Source organism: Macaca nemestrina, chromosome 16, assembly GCF_043159975.1.
Source record: "Macaca nemestrina isolate mMacNem1 chromosome 16, mMacNem.hap1, whole genome shotgun sequence".
Taxonomy (NCBI): Eukaryota; Metazoa; Chordata; class Mammalia; order Primates; family Cercopithecidae; genus Macaca; species Macaca nemestrina.
In genome coordinates this window covers 105130946-105152037 of record NC_092140.1, presented here as the reverse complement: position 1 = coordinate 105152037, position 21092 = coordinate 105130946, and the positions used below count along the sequence as shown (strand labels likewise).

Sequence of the window (21092 nt, the reverse complement as noted above, 5' to 3'; positions counted from 1 at the left end):
GCCGTCACCGGATACTGGCAAGAGAGAATCAACTCCCTCCTTCAAGCCCCTTTGTAATGGGACCTAATTTCATTCATTAGGGAGGAACTCTCTTGGCCTAATCACCTCTTAAAAGCCTCACCTCTTCATACTGGCACATTGGCAACAATTGAGTGTTGCAAGGGAGCTATTCAAACCACAGCAACAAGGATTTTATTTTCTGCTGAATATGCACGTATTATTTCTACAACAATGAAAAAATCCTAACAGTGATTCCCAAAGTGAGTTTCATGCATTAGTAATTCTTAAAAATAATTGTTATTAACTATGTTTTGATACAACGGGTTTCTTCAGTGCATTAAGTTGAAGGCTTTAATACATTAATGCCTATTGTGAAACTCAGAAGAAGAGTTTAACCACATTTTCCTGATTTTTACTTTATACAGTCTTTTCTCAAAGTACCTTATAGGACTAGAAATCTAATCAATATCCTTTGCAACATGCTTAGGATAATTTGAATAACTGTGATAAAGCACTCAATGAAAGAAAAACACGTGAATCTGTTTTTGTAATTACAGGCAATTTGTTTGTTGTTGTTTTAAGAAAAACTGAGTCTGGTGTGGTTTTTGGTTTTTTTTGAGACAGACTTCCTCTGTCACCCAGGCTGGAGTGCAGTGGCATGATCTTGACTCACTGCAACCTCCACCTTGCAGGTGTAAGCGATTCTCCTGCCTCAGCCTCCCAAGTAGCTGGAAATACAGGTGTGTGCCATCACACCCGGCTAATTTTTGTATTTTTAGTAGAGATGGAGTTTCGCCATGTTGACCAGGTTGGTCTCAAACTCCTGACCTCAGGTAATCTGCCCACCTCGGCCTCCTAAAGTGCTGGGATTACTGGCGTAAGCCCTGCACCTGGCCCCGAGTCTGGTTTACTTTCTTTTTTGCACCATTTCTGAAGAGAAGCAATATGAACAAAAATCACTGGTGAATACACAAAAGGAATAATTCCTGAATTAAAATTGAAGACATCCTTCATGTCCAATTGAACTGGACAAGTAATTTTCCCTTTAATGAGACTGTACTCCTTTAATATTTTACATGTTTATGATTTGCAAAAACCATTAAATTACAGTGCACAGGTTTCACCAGGAAAATATTAATCTTACTGTATTACTGTCATGCTGTCTGAGCAATGAGGTCTAGTGAAGGTATAAAAAACTCTGACATCTACGGTCACTTTAATAGTAAAAATAGTATATAGTAAAATACATGAAGGTAACATGTCATATGCTATTAAAGCAATGTCAGCTTTGAAAGAAAATGATCTACTGTTTTAGACTCGACTGAATGTAAACTTCTGTTGAAAGTAGTTATAAGCTGAGGCAGTCTCTTGTTTATTGAACACCACCTCCATAAAAAATGCACTCATAAAAGTTGGTTATTGTTTCTCAGTTTGTGTTAATGTCCTTTTTTTTTTTTTGAGACAGAGTCTCACTTTGTTGCCCAGGCTGGAGTGCAGTGGCACGATGTCCGCTCACTGCAAGCTCCGCCTCCCGGGTTCACGCCATCCTCCTGCCTCAGCCTCCTGAGTAGCTGGGACTACAGGCGCCGCTACCACGCCTGGCTAATTTTTTTATATTTTTAGTAGAGATGGGGTTTCACCGTGTTTGCCACGATAGTCTCGATCTCCTGACCTCATGATCCGCCCGCCTCAGCCTCCCAGAGTGCTGGGATTACAGGCGTGAGCCACCGTGCCCAGCTGTGTTAATTTCTTTTAGTTTTTTTTTTTTTTTAAACATATTTTCTTCCTGTTCCTTTTCCAGAATACACCTGATCTTGAAATATTTGGTTAATAGACTTGTCATCAATTCAAAACAAAGTCAAAATGTAGCATGGGTTATTATAAACTGGAAATAGTTCTTAAAATGGAAATTACGGTACATCCAAAGTTATAAACCTAGTGTTTCATGAACTACTTACTGAATAGCATCATTTGCCAGCTGAACAGTTTATATCCTTACCTTATACCAGAAAGGATTTTCACATTGCTCAGCAGAATATGTAAAATTCAGCAAGATCATGAAATTGGTAGAGAAAATGGAGGAAAGGGAGGTAGGAGCATAATATAGATTGATTTCTTGGGGAATTGAAAACAAATACTTTGTATCACTTATAATTTGGTAACTGCTAAAACGTAAGGGAACCTTTTAATAATCAGTGCTTGTATGTGCCAGATAATTAAGGTGTTGTTGACGAAAATCGTACGTACTTACGGTGCTAGATGTCTAAATATATATATTGATCAACGGACTCAACACTGAAGACCCTGAAAGACTAACGAGTTTTAAAGGTTCCCCTCCCCGCACCGCCAATCCCTTAAATTTTACCAAAGCCTCAATTTGATGTCAACATTTAAAGTCAACGATTTGATTAAAAGACTGAGCAATCGACCAATGAAGCCTTGACTTTGAAAACCTACGTGACTCAGTGCCAAACAGTGGGTTTAACTTTAATTAGGATCTTAATTCCTTTTTTTTTTTTTTTAGGCGGAGCCTTGCTCTGTCGCCCAGGCTGGAGTAGCTGCGGCGTGATCTCGGCTCAGTGTGGCTTCTGCCTCCCGGGTTCCAGCGAGTCTCCCGCCTCAGCCTCCTGGGTAGCTGGGATTAAGGCGCACGCCGCCACGCCCAGCTAAGTTTTGTATTTTTAGTAGAGAGGAGGTTTCACCATGTTGGTGAGGCTGGTCTCGAACTCCTGACCTCAGGTGATCCGCCCGCCTCGGCCTCCCAAAGTGTTGGGATTACAGGCGTGAGCCACCGCGCCCTGTGAGGGCCTTAAATATCTCTTGCCACCATTCTTGGAGGCAGCTGATGAGACAAGTGAAGGAACGACTCCAGGATGGAGACAACCCCCAGGATTGTAAACGCGAGATTGAGACGCTGCCGGGAGATGGCCTGTCTTGCGCAAGCGCCTGGGCGGGAGGGTCTGCGCCGGAGCGAGCGCGACTCTGGCCAGCCCCTCCCACTGCCCACGGAGAGTCTGGGCGACTGCGCACGCGCGGCTGGTGAGTGGCGGGTTCCGGCGCAGCTGTGGGGCTGGCTGCGCGCCGTTGAGGGGTTTTGGACTGGGTTAGGTGCGTTTGGTGTATGTGTTTCTCACCTTTTTTCCAGGGCGGTGGTAGCGGAAGAGTTTAGTTAGCGGTGGCTGGCGGATGCCTGAGGGAAGGAGCTGGCGCCGGCCTGAGAATGGGTCCTGGTTGCTGGTTGGGCGCGGTCGGGCCTCGTGTCCGGGTCGCTGAAGGGGCCGCGTCCTGGGCCGCGCACGTTGGCTCCCGGGCCTCAGGCGGCCTTGGTGCTGAGGGGGACGTGAACCCTTAGGCTGCGGCAGCGCGTGGAGGCCTTCCTTCCGCGTAGAAACAGGACTCGGCCTGCGGTCCTTTCCATCTTTGCTCTCAGAAGTTCGCGGAGGGATTTGGCGAAATACCCGACCAGGCTTGACTGTCCGCTCCTGGAGGGCGGGCCCTGTCGCCGGGGCTTCTGAGGCGGGCACCCTGCCGGGTGCGGGGGCTGCGAGGTGGAGTAGACTAGGACGAGGGCGGCTTTACTGCGAAACGGCTTCACTGCTGCTGCCTTTACTCCGAAGCCAGTAGCTTCGGAGGTGCAGAAGAAGCGCTGGGACGATCCTGGAGGGAGCCACGTGTCAGACAGGAAGGCCTTGCTGATGGGGGTTGTGGTTACACGCGGTGTACATCACAACGTCGCACTGCACACCTACGACCTGCATTTCACTGTAAGCGTTACCTCCTTTTTAAAGTTAATTTAAAAACAGGATAAATGGAATTCTGGAAAGCGATACGGAAGGAACTGTTTGAGGCAGGGGGACTCAAAGATGAAAAGAGAATGAAAACCTTTGGCCCTTTTCTGGACATACATTGGATTAAGGGTAGAATCATACAGCAATCTATAAAAAGTATTTGGAGAATATCTAGGCCTTACCCATTCGTAGAGGGAGTCTCGCTCTCCTGCGGTTTACTGGAGTCTGGGATGGCTCCTAGGTTAATGCTTTTTCCGCTGGATCACACTGTCTTAACCTAATTTCACACAAGAATGAATGTGGAAATTATAGTATGGTGGTTTTGCCCTAAGTAAATTTGGTAACATGGAAATTGAGTGATTTTATACAAAAAGAGACTAACCACAGCCCATGAGAAGCCGGCTAATCCCTGCTTACGCTGCAAGCCAACGTGTCCGACCCTTTGGTCAGGCTGTTCCATTCTTCTGAAATCCTCACTCTTCATCCTTACCTTTCCTTCAGGTCGAGTTGAAACTCCACCTGCTCTTTCACTCCTCTCCCCACTCAGGCCCTCCACTCTGATCCCAGGGCGTGAATGGTGCTTCTCTATAGAGGGCGTCCACCTTACCGTTGGTGTTCGCCATGTGTCTGCCTAACCTAGAATTTTTCGGCTGCAGCTTGTGGGGTGGGATACTTCTTTGATGTGGAGGGCTGTCTTGTGAATTTTAAGTTCGGCAGCCTCTACCCACCGGATGCCAGTGGCACCCTCCTTCCCATTTATGGCAACCAAAAATGTCTCCAGGCATTGCCAGATGTTCCCCTTAGCGACAAAAGGGCTCCTCGTTCTGTGAGAACTGCTGATCTAGAGTCTGAGCCACATAAGGTCCAAGGTCAGTTTAATAATAATATAATTTCAATATAATCCATAGGTACAAATTTCAAAATATAAAGAAAAATTTTTTTACTGCCACTTGTGGTGCAGGACCACCCCATAGAGAGTGTGCCCAGAGTAGCCAGAAAAAATTTAAAGATAATAATATAACAGTACTTCCCAACTCTTTTGGATCATAAACCCCTTAGAAATTTTAAAAATAATAAAGCTATAATGAGATAGTGATTTAAAAAATGTTAAAAATAGGTTAATTTAATTTTTTTTTTTTTGAAATGAAGTTTCTTGTGACTCAGGCTGGAGTGCAATGGCGAGATCTCAGCTGACTGTAGCCTCCATCTCCCGGGTTCAAGCGATTCTCCTGCCTCAGCCTCCTGAGTAGCTGGGACTATAGGCGGCTGCCACCACGCCTCACTAGTTTTTGTATTTTTAGTAGAGATGGGTTTCACGATGTTGGCCAGGCTGATACCGAATTCTTTACCTCAGGTGATATGCCCGCCTCAGCCTCCCAAAGTGCTTGGATTATAGGCGTGAGCCACTGCTCCCGGCCATTTCATTTAATCTTTGATGTTTATCTTGCTAACCGATTTCAGTTTTCCTCATTAGAAGTGATGCACTTTTGAACTCACTTTAACAATGTAGGAAACATTCTACGACTCTTAAAATTGCAGCCCCCTATGCTCTCCGTGTGTTCCTCTGTTAATCTTACTGTTATCTAACATTTATTTCATACGTATTGTTTTAGTCTGTCTTCCTCTCGAATGTAAGCACCAAGAGAATAAGGACTTTGAGACTTACCACCTAGAACAAACAGTGCTTCCTACATGGTAGAAAATGATTATCAAAGGAATGGATTTAATACACTTCAAACTTTTATTTTGGGATCAAATTCTTACATAGATTGGAACTTAATTGCCTTTTACAGCTATGAAAGTAGACAGTTTTATTAAATTGCTCTTTGGAATTCCTTATTTTGCACTTAAAGTCAACTGATTCCTTTTTGGTTTTCATGTTTTATTTCTAAGTGATTAACAAGTTACAGGCTGTAATTTAAAAGCCCTTCTTCGATGGCCGGGCACGGTGGCTTGCGCCTATAATCCCAGCACTTTGGGAGGCCGCGGGGGGTGGATCACGAGGTCAGGAGATCAGACCATCCTGGCTAACATGGTGAAACCCCATCTCTACTAAAAATACAAAAAATTAGCCAGGCATGGTGGCGGGCGTGTGTAGTCCCAGCTGCTGGGGAGGCTGAGGCAGGAGAATGGCATGAACCCGGGAGGCGGAGCTTGCAATGAGCTGAGATCGCACCACTGCACTCCAGCCTGGGCGACAGCAGGAGACTCTGGTAATAAAAGCCCTTCTTCAGTGGTGCAGCTGTGGAAAGTACTAATAAAAATGGAATTGGCTGGGCATGATGGCTCATGCTGGTAATCCTAGCACTTTGGGAGAACAAGATGGGTGGATCACTTGACTCCAGGAGTTCAGGACCAGCCTGGGCAACATGAGGAGACCCCTGTCTCTACAAAAATTAGCTGGGCGTGGTGGTGTGCACCTGTAGTCGCAGCTACTCAGGAGGCTGAGATGGGAGAATTGCTTGAGCTGGGGAATTTGAGGCTGCAGTGAGCCATGATCACACCACTGCACTCCAGCCTGGGCAACAGAGTGAAACCCTGTCTCAAAAAAAAAAAAAAAAATATTTCTATGTCAAAGATAAATATATATGCATATGTGTGTATGTATGTGTCTGCATATGTATATGGACACACTCATACACACAAACACACTTTTATTTTTCTTTCAGTTCTAGGCAGTATTGTGGTGCAGCCTTTTTTAGGAACTTGTACTCTTCAATTTTGCCAGGCAACATTGGCTTTTAATAGTTCCCTGATTTTTTTTCCTGTATGAACTCACAATTCTGAAATACCAAATTGAAACCTTTTAGTTGTTTGAAGATCATTTTGCCGTGTTTTCTCAGTTCAGCATGCGCACAAGATAATCTTTGGAATTTTTACTTGGAAATATTCCAGCCTGTTGGGTCCTCGTATGCTTTCCTGAAAATGTGTTCTTTGTGCTTATTGCAGTAAACTAGAACTATTCATTTCAAGTATTCATACCATTCTTTGGTGGGACTTCTATAAACAACCCCATGTTGAGTGAAATTATTTTTAGTTCTAAGTATAAAAACCTTAAAAGTAGATAATCCATCACTATTCAGCTTATAAAACTGAACACTATACCCATTCAACTCTAGTCTCCCCTCCTCCGAACCCCTAGCAACCACAATTCTACTTTCTGTCTCTGTGATTTTGACAACTCTAGGTACTTAATATAAATGGAGTTACGCAGTATTTTTTTAAATGACTGGCTTATTTCACTCAGCATAATGTCCTGAAGGTTTATCTATATTGTAGCATATATCAGAATTTCCTTCTTTTCCAAGGGAATCATATTCCATTGTATGTGTATATTTCATTTTCCTATATTCATGCTTGCTGATTCTCTTTTGCCTGCTTAAAACTGCTTTTAATTCCTCTAGTGAGTTTTTCATTTCATTGTTGTACTTTTCAGCTCCAGAATTTCTAGTCTCCTTTTGTTTTCTGTCTCTATTTATATTTCCAATTTTGTTCATATGTCATTTTCCTCACTTACTCTACACCTTTCTTTAGTTATCTGAGAAACTTTAAGATAGTTATTTTAAAGTCTTTGTCTATGAGGCCAACCATCTAGTCTTTCTCAGGGATGGTTTCTCTTGATTTATTTTTTTCCTTTGAATGGGCTGTACTTTCCTATTTCTTTGTGTGCCTTCTAATTTTTATGTTGAAAATTAGGCATTTGAATGTGATAACTCTGGAAGCCATTGTGTTTGAATGTCTCAGTCCTTAGATGTCTGGCTTCCCGAAAGGGTAAAAAAGAAAAGTAAAAGCATGGGGGAAAGGTGCTGACACTTTAAATCTGCTGGAAGTCACTTTAGCCAGAGGGAGAGGGGCTTGCAACAATGACCGCCACCTGTGTCTTTGGCTTTCTTATTGGAAGCAGCAAAGGTAGTCAGAACAGATTATTCCAATGTTTGAAAGACAGGTATTTCCTGTAAGTTTTATGCAAGGTGTTCCTCAGTGTGTGCATAGCCAAGCTGCTCCTGGAACTATTCTGTGTTTAGATTTTGTGTTTGCCTGTTTGGCATGTATTAATTACAGGGATAAACTAAAGGCTAAAGTTGTTTACATCATCCTTTTAAGCCCTCTCTTGTGGGTGCACAAACCTCATATCACAGACTTCCTGGTGACAACCATAGAATGCCTGTTTTTGCTTTATGCCCTATAGGGGATGTCCCCACCTAGATCCTTCCCACTTACTTAGCAATAAAGGCATAGTCTCAGGTCCTTTCTCTGCTTTGTGGTCTCTGCTCGTGACAGTTTCACGTGGCCCCCTGTGGCATGCCATGACCCTCATTTCTGGGGAGAATTGTAACATTAAACTTTCTTTTCAATGGCATTGATCTCTCCATGTCCTCTCTGTCACCTTTATAAATTAAGACTTAAAACAAGAGTGCATGCATAGCTGCTTGTCAGGGGGCTGGAGGGTGAGAATGGGTAGCTGCTGCTGATCAGAGAGCTGAAATTCGCTGAAATTAACCACTATTTACAATCTTAGCCTTCCAATAGACCCTTCAAAAGATTGAGGTGTCCAGTCTTTTGGCTTCCCTGGGCCACATTGGAATAAGAATTGTCTTGGGCCACACATAAAATACACTAATAGCTGAGAATCTGGGTAGGCCAAGATGGTTAGAGTGCAAGGCTGAGTACCAAAGAGAACAGAGAAAGAACTCCAGGTATCTGCAAAGGGACCTCCTTGAGAAACTACTGGAAGATACGGAAATAAACATCTGAAAAGATTTGAAGGAACAGTACCTGACTCATTCAAGACCAAGAATAGTGTTTTTTTCTACCAGCTGGACTGGAAAACCTCATAATTTATGGGGCATTGGATAGAGTACTTCAAAGGGTTTTGCCTCAGTAATGGGGTGTAATCAGTCTAGACTAAGTGCTGCTCTGCTCTTGTCTAACAGTCTTAAAAATGAGACCTGAAAGGATCAAATTGTTTCCAAGTAACTAAACTGTGTCTCAGTGCAAATCAAGAATAATTATATAGGAATACAGAAATATATAGCATACAAGTTAAAATTCACAATGTCTGGCATTCAATTAAAAAAAACTATCAGACATGTAAAAAATCAAGAAAATACAATCCATAATGGGAAAATCAGTCCACTAAAACTGACCCAGAATAGATGTATGTTAGAAGTAGTGGACAAGGATGCTAAAATAAATTTATATTCTATGCTTTCAAAAAGCTACAGGGAAGATTGAACATGTTAACTGGAAATATGCAAATAAAGACTCATGTAACTTTTGGAGATGTCTGAGATTAAATGTCTGTGGTGAAAATTACACTGTAGGGGATTAATAGATGAGGCATAGAAGAATAGAAGATTAGTAAACTTGAACACTAGAAATAGAAGCCATCACAAATGAAATACAAAGAGAAAGAAGTTTAAAATGAAGAAAGCATCAAAGAGCTGTGGTACAATGTGAAGCTACTAAATATGTGTATAATTGGAGTCCCTGAAAGGGAAGGGCGACAGAAGATTACTTGGGAAATAATGGTCAGAGTTTTTCCAATTTTGGTGAAAAACTATAAACCCACAGATCTAAGAAGCTCAATAAACACAAAGTACAAGAAATATGTAAAAAACCACACCAAGGCACATAATAATCAAATACCCAAAACCAGTAATAAAGAGAAAAACCTTTAAAACCATAGAAAAGAAAGACATGAAGAAAAATAAGAATTACAGCAGATTTTATGTGTGGAAACAATGCAGTGAATAGACAGTGGAGGACTATCTTTAAAATACCAAAAGAAAACTTGTCAACCTCAAATTCTATACCCACAGTTAAACAGACATTATCAGAAGCAAAAGCTGAGAGAATGCATCACCAGCAGAATTGTACCACAAGGAATGTTCAACGAAGACATTCAAGCAGAAGGAAAATGACACCAGCTGGAAATAGCTATTCAACAGAATGAGGAGTTAAATATATATATGAGTATTTAATTTAACAATGTAATGTGGCATTTATAACAAATGTAAAAAGTAGGATGTATGACAACAGTAACACAAAGATTTGGAGAAGAGAAATGGATTTATCTGTTGCCCAGGCTGGAGTGAAGTGGCGTGATCTCGGCTCGCTGCAACCTCTGCCTCCTGGGTTCAAGCAATTCTCTTGTCTCAGCCTCCCAAGTAGCTGGGACTACAGGCGCCTGCCATCACACCCGGCTAATTTTTGTATTTTTAGTTGAGACAGGATTTCACCATATTGGTCAGGCTGGTCTCAAACTCCTGACCTCAGGTGATCCGCCTGCCTCAGCCTCCCAAAGTGCTGGAATTACAGATGTGAGCTACCACACCCGGCCATATACCATAATTCTTAAGCAACCTCTTAAATAGTCACAGCTAGTAAGCTAACAATAGAGAAAGAAATAGATTTATAAAATGTTTTCACTGCTGTGTAGTGAATATATTTTTACTGTAGGAATATACAACGTTATATACTATCTAATAGCTGGACATTTTAGTTGAGTTTAATTTTTTCTATTACATGTTTTTTTCCTTTTCTTTTCCTTCTGTTTTTTTGAGATGGAGTCTCACTCTGTCACCCAGGCTGGAGTGCAGTGGTGTGATGTGTGCTCACTGCAACCTCCACCTCCCAGGTTCAAGCGATTCTACTGCCTCAGCCTCCTAAATAGCTGAGATTACAGGTGCACGCCAACATGCCTGGCTAATTTTTTTGTATTTTTAGTAGAGATGGGGTTTCACCATGTTGCCCAGGCTGGTTTTGAACTCCTAACCTCATGATCTGCCCACCTTGGCCTCCCAAAGTGCTGGGATTACAGGTTTGAGCCACCATGCCCAGCCTCTATTATATATTTCTACTTTGAGCATCTTTTCATATATATATATGCCTACTTGATGTTAGACTTCTTAATTGCGGTCAGTCTGGTAGGTGTATAGTGGTACTTCATTATGATTATAATTTGCATTCCCTGATGACAAGGTTGAACACCTTTTCATATGATTTTTGATTATCTGTGTGTCATCTTTTATAAAGTGCCTATTGAAATGTTTTGCCTATTTGTCTTTTGGTATAAAATAATTCTAAAAAGAAAAATTCTAGAAGCATATATGAAAGCTAGAAAATGAAACAAGAATTAAAACCAAGGGAAGAGGGCGGGCAGATCACAAGGTCAGGAGTTCAAGACCAGCCTGGCCAACATGGTGAACTCCTGTCTCTACTAAAAAATACAAAAATTAGCTGGGCGTGGTGGCGGGCACCTGTAATCCCAGTTACTGGGGAGGCTGAGGCAAGAGAATCACTTGAAATCAGGAGGCAGAGGTTGCAGTGAGCCAAGACTGCGTCACTGCACTCCAGCCTGGGCGAAAGTGAAACTCCATCTCAAAAAAAAAAAAAAAAACCCAAGGGAAGAAACACAAAGCAAATAATGAAATAGCAGACTTAAGCACAATATATCAATAATAACATTAAGTGTAAAAGGTCTAAATGCACCAATAAAAGAGCTTATCAGTAAGGATTTATTTTTTATTTTTATTTTTGAGTTGGAGTCTCACACTGTTGCCTGGGCTGGAGTGCAATGGCACAATCTCACTCACTGCAACCTTCGCCTCCTGGGTTTAAGCGATTTTCCTGCCTCAGCCTCCCGAGTAGCTGGGATTAGAGGTACCATCCCTGGCTAGTTTTTGTATTTTTAGTAGAGACCAGGGTTCACTATGTTGACCAGGCTGGTCTCGAACTCGTGACCTCGTGATCCTCCCGCCTCAGCCTCCCACAGTGCTGGGATAACAGGCGTGAGCCACCCACTGCGCCTGGCCAGGATTTTTTTTTTTTTTAGGAGAAAACTATGTGCTGCCCACAAGAAACTCACTTCAAAATTAGCAGGGTGTGTGTGTGTTGAAAGTGAAAGGAAGGAAAATATATACCATAGAAGATTTTTTAAAAAAGCATGAGCACTTTTACTGATAGCAGGTAAAGTAGACATAAGAGTAAAGAAGTCAACTCGGTGGTGGCCACTGCGCAGACCAGACTTCGCTCGTTCTTGCGTGCCTCGCTCTGCTTTTCTCTGCTTTTCCTCCGCAACCATGTCTGACAAACCCAATATGGCTGAGATCGAGAAATTCGATAAATCGAGACTGCAAGAGAAAAATCCACCGCCTTCCAAAGAAGCGATTGAACAGGAGAAGCAAGGAGGCGAATCGTAATGAGGCGTGTGCCGCCACTATGCACTGTACATTCCACAAGCATTGCCACCTTATTTTACTTCTTTTAGCTGTTTAACTTGTAAGATGCAAAGAGGTTGGATCAAGTTTAAATGACTGTGCTACCCCTGTCACATAAAAGAACTACAGACAATGAAGGCCGCGCCTGCCTCTTCCATCTGTCTATCTGGCTGGCAGGGAAGGAAAGAACTTGCATGTTGGTGAAGGAAGAAGTGGGGTGGAAGAAGTGGGGGTGGGACGACAGTGAAATCTGGAGTAAAACCAAGCTGGCCCAAGGTGTCCTGCAGGCTGTAATGCAGTTTAATTAGAGTGCCTTTTTTTTTTGTTGTTCAAATGATTTTAATTATCGGAATGCACAATTTTTAAAATATGCAAATAAGTTAAAAAACTTAAAAAAAGGCCAGGCGCGTTGGCTCAAGCCTGTAATCCCAGCACTTTGGGAGGCCGAGACGAGCGGATCACGAGGTCAAGAGATCAAGACCATCCTGGCTAACATGGTGAAACCCCGTCTCTACTAAAATATACAAAAAAACTAGCCGGGCGAGGTGGCGGGTGCCTGTGGTCCCAGCTACTCGGGAGGCTGAGGCAGGAGAATGGCGTAAACCTGGGAGGCGGAGCTTGCAGTGAGCTGAGATCCAGCCACTGCACTCCAGCCTGGGCTAGAGAGCGAGACTCCGTCTCAAAAAAAAAAAAACAAACTTAAAAAAAAAGAGTAAAGAAATCACCAGAACAACAACAGAATTACATAATGATAAGAGTGAATTCATCAAGAACAAACAACAATTCTAAGAGTGTACGTACCAAATGAGAACAATTTAAATTACATGAAGCATGAAGTAAAAACTGAATCCACAATTACAGCTGGGTACTTCAATTCCCTCTCAGCAATCCATAGAACTACTAGATGGGAAACCAGCAAGGATACAGGGGACTTAATAACACCATTAACCAAAAGGATCTATTCACATTTATGTAACCCTTCACCCAACAACATCAAAATACACATTATTTTCAAGTATTCATGGAACATTTCACCAACATAGGCCATATCCATAGCCATGACACAAACTTCAGCATTTGAAAAAAGTATTGAAATTATACATGCTAGAAAACCTAACGAAAATCTCCAAACACTTGGAAATTAAACAGTGTACTTCTAAATAATATATGAGCCAGACAGAAATTTAAAAGTACACTGAACTGAATGAAAATGGGTGAAAAAGTATACAAATTTGCTGGGATGTTGCTAAAAGGGAATTTAAAGCACTAAACGCTTAAATTAGAAGAATGATCTCAAAACAGTGTTCTAAACTCCCAGATCAAAAAGGTAGCTTAAAACAAAACAAATGCAAAGAAAGTAGAAGGAAGGAAATGAAAGGCAGAAATCAGTGAAATTGAAAACAAAGTCAACGATGCAAAAACTTATTTTTTAAAAGAGATCAATAAAATTAATGAACCTTTAGTAAGAAAAAAGAGAAAATAGAAATTACTGACATTAGGAATGAAATGGGGATATCAGTACAGATCCTAAAGACATTAGAAACAATTAGGCACTGCTATAAACATCTCTATACAGATAAATTTTAACAACTTAGATGAAGTGGACCAATTTGTTGAAACTACAAACTACCAGAACTCACCCAATATGAAATTGATAATGTGAATAGCCCTGTAAGTATTGAATTTGCAGTTAAAGGCCTCTCATAACAGAAATTTTCAGGCCAGGCATGGTGGCTCATGCCTGTAATTCCAGCACTTTGGGAGGTCAAGGCGAGTGATCACTGGAGGTCAGGAGTTTGAGACTGGCCTGGCCAACATGGTGAAGCTCCATCTCTACTAAAAATGCAAAAATTAGCCAGGTGGAGTGGTGGGTCCCTGTAATCCCAGCTACTGGGGAGGCTGAGGCTGGAGAATCACTTGAACCCAGGAGATAGAGGTTGCAGTGAGCTGAGATCGAGCCATTGCACTGCAGCCTGGTGACAATAGCCAAACTCTGTTTCAAATAAAAAAAAAAAAAAATCAGGCCTTAAATGCTAGGGATGCTGTAACAAAATACCACTGGGTGGCAACTAAAGACCAGTGTACCTCCCAAAGATAGGTGACGGAATCCTCAGCAAAATATTAGTAAATATGATCTAGAAATACATAAGAAGAATTATATACCACAATTAAGTGGAACCTATTCCAGGAATGTGAGACTGGTTTAATAGAAAATCAGTCAGTTTAATTTATATCATGAGGTTAAAGAAAAATCACGATTGTGTAAGTTGATATCAAAAAGTTATTTGAAAATTCAACACCCATTCATGACCAAACTTGGCAAACTACTAATAAAGGGAACTTCCTCATCTTAACATAAAACATCTACACTCTGGGTGTAGTGGCTCACACCTGTAATCCCAGCATTTTGGAGGCTGCAGCAGGAAGAACACTTGAGCTCAGCAGTTTGAGACCAGCCTGGGCACCAAAGTGGGACCCCATCTCTATAAAATATAAAAATGTTAGCTGGGCATGGTGACGCATGCCTGTAGTCCCAGCTACTTGGGAGGTTGAGGTGGAAAGATCACTTGAGCCCAGAAGGTTGTGGCTGCATCGTACTTAATGGTGAAAGATTGAATGGCTTCCCACTTAAAATCTGGGACAAGCATAGGATATCTGCTCTTACCACTCCTATTCAACTTACTAGAAGTCCTGGCCGGGCATGATGGTTCATGCCTGTAATCCAGCACTTTGAGAGGCCAAGGTGGGTGGATCACTTCAGGTTAGGAGTTCAAGACCAGCCTGACCAACATGGCGAAACCCCGTCTCTACTAAAAATGCAAAAAAAAAAAAGTAGCTGGGTGTGGTGGCAGGCACCTGTAATCCCAGCTACTCCGGATGCTGAAGCAGGGAGAATCACTTGAATCCAGGAGGTGGAGGTTGCAGTGAGCCGAGAACACACCATTGCACTCCAGCCTGGTGACAAAGAAAGACTCTGTCTCAAATTAAAAAAAAAAAAAAAAAAAGTCCTAGCCAGTGCAATAAGGCAAGAAAAGGAAATAAATGGTATCTAAATTGGAAGGAATAAATAAAATGATTCCTGATTTCAGAGATGATTTTCTTTTCTTTTTTGAGGTGGAGTTTCCCTCTCGTTGCCCAGGCTGGAGTGCAATGGCGCGATCTCGGCTCACCACAACCTCCGCCTCCCGGGTTCAAGTGATTCTCCTGCCTCAGCCTCCCAAATAGCTGGGATTATAGGCATGTGCCACCACGTCCAGCCAATTTTGTATTTTAAGTAGAGAGAGGGTTTCTCTATGTTGGTCAGGCTGGTCTTGAACTCCCGACCTCAGGTGATCCGCCCACCTCAGCCTCCCAAAGTGCTGGGATTAGAGGCATGAACCACCACACCCGGCCAGAGATGATTTTCTAAGTATAAAATCCCAAGGAGTCTCTAAAGGATCTACTAGAAATAATGTAAGAGTTCATCATTATTACAGGATAGAGCAAAACACAAAAATCAGTATTTTTATATATTAACATTTAACACATTGAATCAAATTTGAAAAAATTCATTTACCATTGCCACGTCTCCCTGCTCCCTGAAATGAAATTGATATAAATCTAACAAAACAAGTGCGGTACCTGTGTGTTGAAAATTATAAAAGACTGATGAGGCTGGGAGCAGTGGCTCATGTCTGTAATCCCAGCACTTTGGGAGGCTGAGGTGGGCAGATCACGAGGTCAGGAGATCGAGACCATCCTGGCTAACACAGTGAAACCCCATCTCTACTAAAAATACAAAATATTAGCTGGGGTCGTGGCAGGGGTGCTTGCAGTCCCAGCTACTCGGGAGGCTAAGGCAGGAGAATGGCATGAACCCAGGAGGTGGAGCTTGCAGTGAGCCGAGATCGCACCACTGCACTCCAGCCTGGGCAACAGAGCAAGACTCTGTCTCAAAAAAAAAAAAAAAAAAAAAAAGACTGATTAAATAAATCAAAGATGAACTAAGTAAATTGAGAGATGTGCTATGTTTTATGTTTTATGGATTGGAAGACCCCCCCAAAAATAAAGATATCAATCCTCTCTAAATTGATATACAGTTTTAACACAATGTTTATCAAATTCCCAGGAAGAATTTTTTTTTTTATAGCTATACATAAGCTTATTTTAAACTTTGTAGAGAAAGGCAAAGGAACTAGATTAAAACATTTTTTGAATAAGAAGAGTAAAATACGAAGAAACATGCCAACTGATTTTAAGACTCAATATTCAACTTCAGTCATCAAGAATGGTATTTTCGGCCGGGCGCGGTGGCTCAAGCCTGTAATCCCAGCACTTTGGGAGGCCGAGACGGGCGGATCACGATGTCAGGAGATCGAGACCATCCTGGCTGACACAGTGAAACCCCGTCTCTACTAAAAAATACAAAAAAACTAGCCGGGCGAGGTGGCGGGCGCCTGTAGTCCCAGCTACTCGGGAGGCTGAGGCAGGAGAATGGCGTGAACCCGGGAGGCGGAGCTTGCAGTGAGCCAAGATCACGCCACTGCACTCCAGCCTGGGCGGCAGAGCGAGACTCCGTCTCAAAAAAAAAAAAAAAAAAAAAAAAAAAAAAAAAAAAGAATGGTATTTTCAGTAGACCCAGATCAGTGGGACAGAACAGAGAACCCAGAAATAGACCTATACAAATGTCCCTAACTGATTTTTGACAAAGGTGAAAATGCAATTTCAAAAATAGCCTCCTCAACAAATGTTGGAGCAATTTGTACATCCGCACACAATAACAACAACAAAAAAGAACCTGACCTAAAACTTTTATGTGAAGCATAATAGAAAAAGTTTTATAAAACGTCTTTGGGGCCAAACATGGTGGCTCACACTTGTAATACCAGCACTTTGGGAGGCCAAGGCGAGCAGATCACCTGACGTCAGGAGTTTGAGACCAGCCTGGCCAACATGGCAAAACCCCATCTCGACTAAAAATACAAAAATTAGCTGGTCGTCGTGGCACATGCCTGTGATCCTAGCTACTCAGGAGGCTGAGGCAAGAGATTCACTTGAACCCGGGAGGCAGAGGTTGCAGGGAGCCAAGATTGCGCCACTGCACTCCAGCCTGTGAGACAGAGTGAGTCTCCATCTCAAACAAAAAACAAAACTTCTTTGGGACTCTGGTTGACAAATCCTTAGCACCAAATACAAGATCCATAAAAGAAAATGATATATTGAGCTATAGCAAGAGACATGAGCAGAAATTTTACCAGAGATAAAAAGAGATGGCAGATAGAAATATGAGAACACGTTCAACATTAAGCATTCAGGAAATGTGAATTAACACTACCAGAAGCTAGCACTACACACACATTGAGGCAGCTAAAATAAATACCAAATCCTGGTGAGGATGCAAAGGAACTGGATCTCTCAGATACTGCTAGAGGAAATGTAAAATGGTACAGACACTCAAGAAAAATGTTTGGCAATTACTTACAAAACTAAACAGAACTATTTACAAAAGACTACATATTGTATGATTCCATTTGTACATGGGATTTTGTTATGTGCAGAGTAACCAAATACATACCGACAAAGTAGATTAGTGGTTGCCTAGGGCTAAGTGTGGATGGGGAGATAGGGATGCACGCTAATAAGGTATGGCAAAAAAAAAAGAGCAAAACTCTTGGGAGTTTTGAAAATGTTCTAAAATGTGATTATAGTGATGGTTGCACAACTCTGAATATACTAAAAGTCACTGAATTATACATTTTATTTTTTTATCTTTTTTTTTTTTTTGACACAGGTTCTTGTTCTGTTACTCAGGCTGGAGTACAGTGGTATGATCTTGACTCACTGTATCCTATGTCTCCGGACTTAAGCGATCCTCCCACCTCAGCCTCCCATGTAGCTGGGTCTACAGGCACATGCCATCACACTCAGCTAATTTTTAAAAAACATTTTTTAGAGACAAGGTCTCACTGTATTGCCCAGGCTGGCCTCAAACTCCTAGGCCCAAGTGATCCTCCTGCCCCAGCCTCCCACATTCCACCTGAATTGTACACTTTAAATAGATGAATTGTATGGTATATGAATTAGATCTCAATAAGGATGTTCTAAAATTTGCACATTTCACTTCAATAGGCATTTCAAAAACAAACTACATGATTGCAAAGAGAACCCTGACTTTTCTGGCCACAGTAAACCGCATAGTACAGGGATTCAGTTCTTCATTTGATAAAACTCTCTTTTAATTTATCATCATGAAATAAATTTTTTGATGTCCTCAAAATAAACACACTCTAACCATAAAATCCAACATCATACTCTTGAGCATTTATCCAGAGAAATGAAAATGAATATTCCTATACATTATACAGGAATGTTCACAACAGCTCTATTTGTAATTGCTTAAAATTGGAAACAGCCCAAATGTTTTAGGGGGTGAATGGTTAAGTAAAGTGTGGCCATACTATGGATTACTACTCAGCAATAAAAAGAAATGAATTATTGATACACAGAACATCCTGGGTAAATTTTAAACCATGCTGAGTGAAAAATGACAATCTCAAGTTGTGTAATGTATGATTCCATTTATCTAAAATTCTTGAAGTGACAAAATTATTGAAATGGAGAACAAATTCATGCTCTCCAGGGGTTAGGAATGGAGGGTGAGGTGGGAGAGGATGGGAATGACTTTAAAAAGGTAGTACAACTCATCTCTGTAGTGCTGGTATATTCTGTCTCTTATCCAAGGAAGTGTTTTCATGAATCTACAGTGATAGCATTATCTAGAACTATACACATGTGCATACATGTGCAAATAAATGTGTGTAAAACTGTTGAACTAAATGAGCTCTGTGGATTGTACTGTTCATTTCCTGGTTTGACATTGTATTGTAGTTATATAAGTCGTTACCATTGTGGAAAAATAGGTGGAAGGATACATGGGATGGACCTCCATTATTTTTGCAACTTCCTGTGAATCTGTGATTATTTCAGAGTAGAAAGCTTAGGAATGAGAATTGGTGTAGAAAGTAGAAATATTTATGTCCAAATTATCAGATTCCTTTCCAAAAGATTATGCCAATTTAAATTGTTATCTAAATTAGATAGTATACCAATATCACTACATTCTCATCAGCATTAAGTATGTCCATTATTTTGATGTATTTGTTTTGTCTGTGAATTTTTAAATTTTTATTTTTTAGAATATGTATATTTTTAAAAAATGTTTTATTTTTATTTTAAATTTTAGATTCAGGGCATACATGTGCAGGTTTTTCACATGGGTATATTGGGTGATGCTGGAGTTTGGGTTTCTAGTGAACCCATCACCCAATATTGAACATAGTATCTGATAGGTAGTTTTTTCAATCCTTCCCCTACTCTTTCCTGCTCCTCTTTTGGAGTCCCTGGTATCTATTATTTCTGTCTTTATGTCCAACTGTACCCATTGTTTAGCTCCCATCTACAAGTGAGAGCATGTGGTATTTGGTTTTCTGTTTCTCTTTTATTTCACGAAGGATAATAGCCTCTAGCTGCATCCATGTTGCTGCAAAGGACATGATTTCACTCTTTTTTATGGCTGTGTACTAATCCGTGGTGTATATGTACCACATTTTCTTTATCCAGCCCATCTTTGATAGGACACTTATGTTGATTCCATGGCTTTACTATTGTGAATAGTCCTGCAATAAACAGACTAGTACAGGGGTCTTTTTGTTTTCCATAGGATTAACTAACTTACATTCATACCAGCAGTGTATAAGCATTCCCTTTTCTCATATCCTTGCCCACATCTGTTATTTTTTGACTTTTTTTTTTTTTTTTTGAGACAGAGTCTTGCTCTGTCGCCCAGGCTAGAGAGCAATGGCACAATATCAGCTCACTGCAAGCTCCACCTCCCGGGTTCACGCCATTCTTTTGCCTCAGCCTCCCGAGTAGCTGGGACTACAGGCGCCTGCCACCAACCTGACTAATTTTTTTGTATTTGTAGTAGAGACGGATTTCACCGTGTTAGCTAGGATGGTTTTGATCTCCTGATCTCGTGATCTGCCCGCCTGGGCCTCCCAAAGTGCTGGGATTACAGGCCTGAGCCATCGTGCCTGGCCTATTTATTGACTTTTTAATAATAGCCATTCCGACTGGTGTGAGATGGCATCTCATTGTGATTTTAATTTGCACTTCTCTGATAATTAGTGATGCTGAGCATTTTTTCATGTTTCTTGGCACTTGTGTGCCTTATTTTGATCGTGTACTCTGCCCACTTTTTAATGCGATTCTTTTTTTCTTGTTGATTTAATTTTCTTATAGATTCTGTATATTAGTCTTTTGTTGGATGCATAGTTTCCAAATATTTTTTCCGATTCTGTAGGTTGTCTATTTACTTTGTTGATTGTTGTTTTTGCTGTGCAGAGCTTTACCATTGGTCAATTTTTTATTTTGTTGCAATTACTTTTGAGGTCTCAGTCATAAATTATTTGCCTAAGCCAATGTCCAAAAGAGTTTTTCTTATATTTTCTCCTAGAGTTTTTATAGTTTGAGGTATTACATTTCAGTCTTTAATACGTCTTGAGTTAATTTTTGTATCTGGTAAGAGGTAGGCGTCCAGTTTTACCCTTCTGCAAATGGCTAGCTAGTTTTCTCAGCACCATTTATTGGATAGAATATCCTTTCCCCATTATTTATTTTTGTTGACTTGGTCGAAGACCAGTTGATTGTATGTGTGTGGCTTTATTTCTGGGTTTTCTATTGTATTCCATTATGTATCTTTTTTTTTTTTTAACCTGTACCATGCTGTTTTGGTTATTATAACCTTGTAGTATAGTTTGAAGTCAACTAATGGGATGCTTCTGGCTTTCTTCTTTTTGCTTAGAATTGCTTTGGCTATTCATTCTCTTTGGTTCCATATGAATTTTAGAATTTTTTTTTAATTCTGTGAAAAATGATGTTTGTAATTTGTTAGGAATTGTATCAGATCTGTAGATTGCTTTGGGCAGTATGATCTACTCTTATGTTGACCATCTGTTTCTCATACTGAGTATATATAAGCTAGCCAAAATACGATACATGATTTATATGCCATAATTTGTTTGATGTATATATAAATAAAACT

General features: G+C 41.0%; 2 protein-coding genes across 7 annotated transcripts in view; both read left to right on the top strand.

Moving 5' to 3' along the window:
• The first annotated feature begins 2931 nt into the window (after positions 1–2931).
• The window catches only part of LOC105490300 (EEF1A lysine methyltransferase 1), a 146983-nt gene continuing 128822 nt past the window's right edge, over positions 2932–21092 (top strand). For 5 of the 6 annotated variants that reach the window (XM_071081684.1, XM_071081687.1, XM_071081683.1 and 2 more), the window contains exon 1: positions 3046–3764. The gene's annotated coding sequence lies outside the window, so the exon portion shown is untranslated. The other variant, XM_071081686.1, reaches the window with a different exon arrangement.
• Positions 9871–12126, top strand: LOC139359193 (thymosin beta-4-like). The gene has a single exon (XM_071081690.1). It carries the CDS (start codon positions 11873–11875, stop codon positions 11990–11992), a length of 120 nt encoding a protein of 39 aa, XP_070937791.1. The 5' UTR covers positions 9871–11872; the 3' UTR covers positions 11993–12126.

Coding starts and splice junctions, on each gene's coding strand:
- LOC139359193 (XM_071081690.1), top strand. CDS start 11,873: ATGTCTGACAAACCCAATATGGCTGAGATCGAGAAATTCGATAAATCG.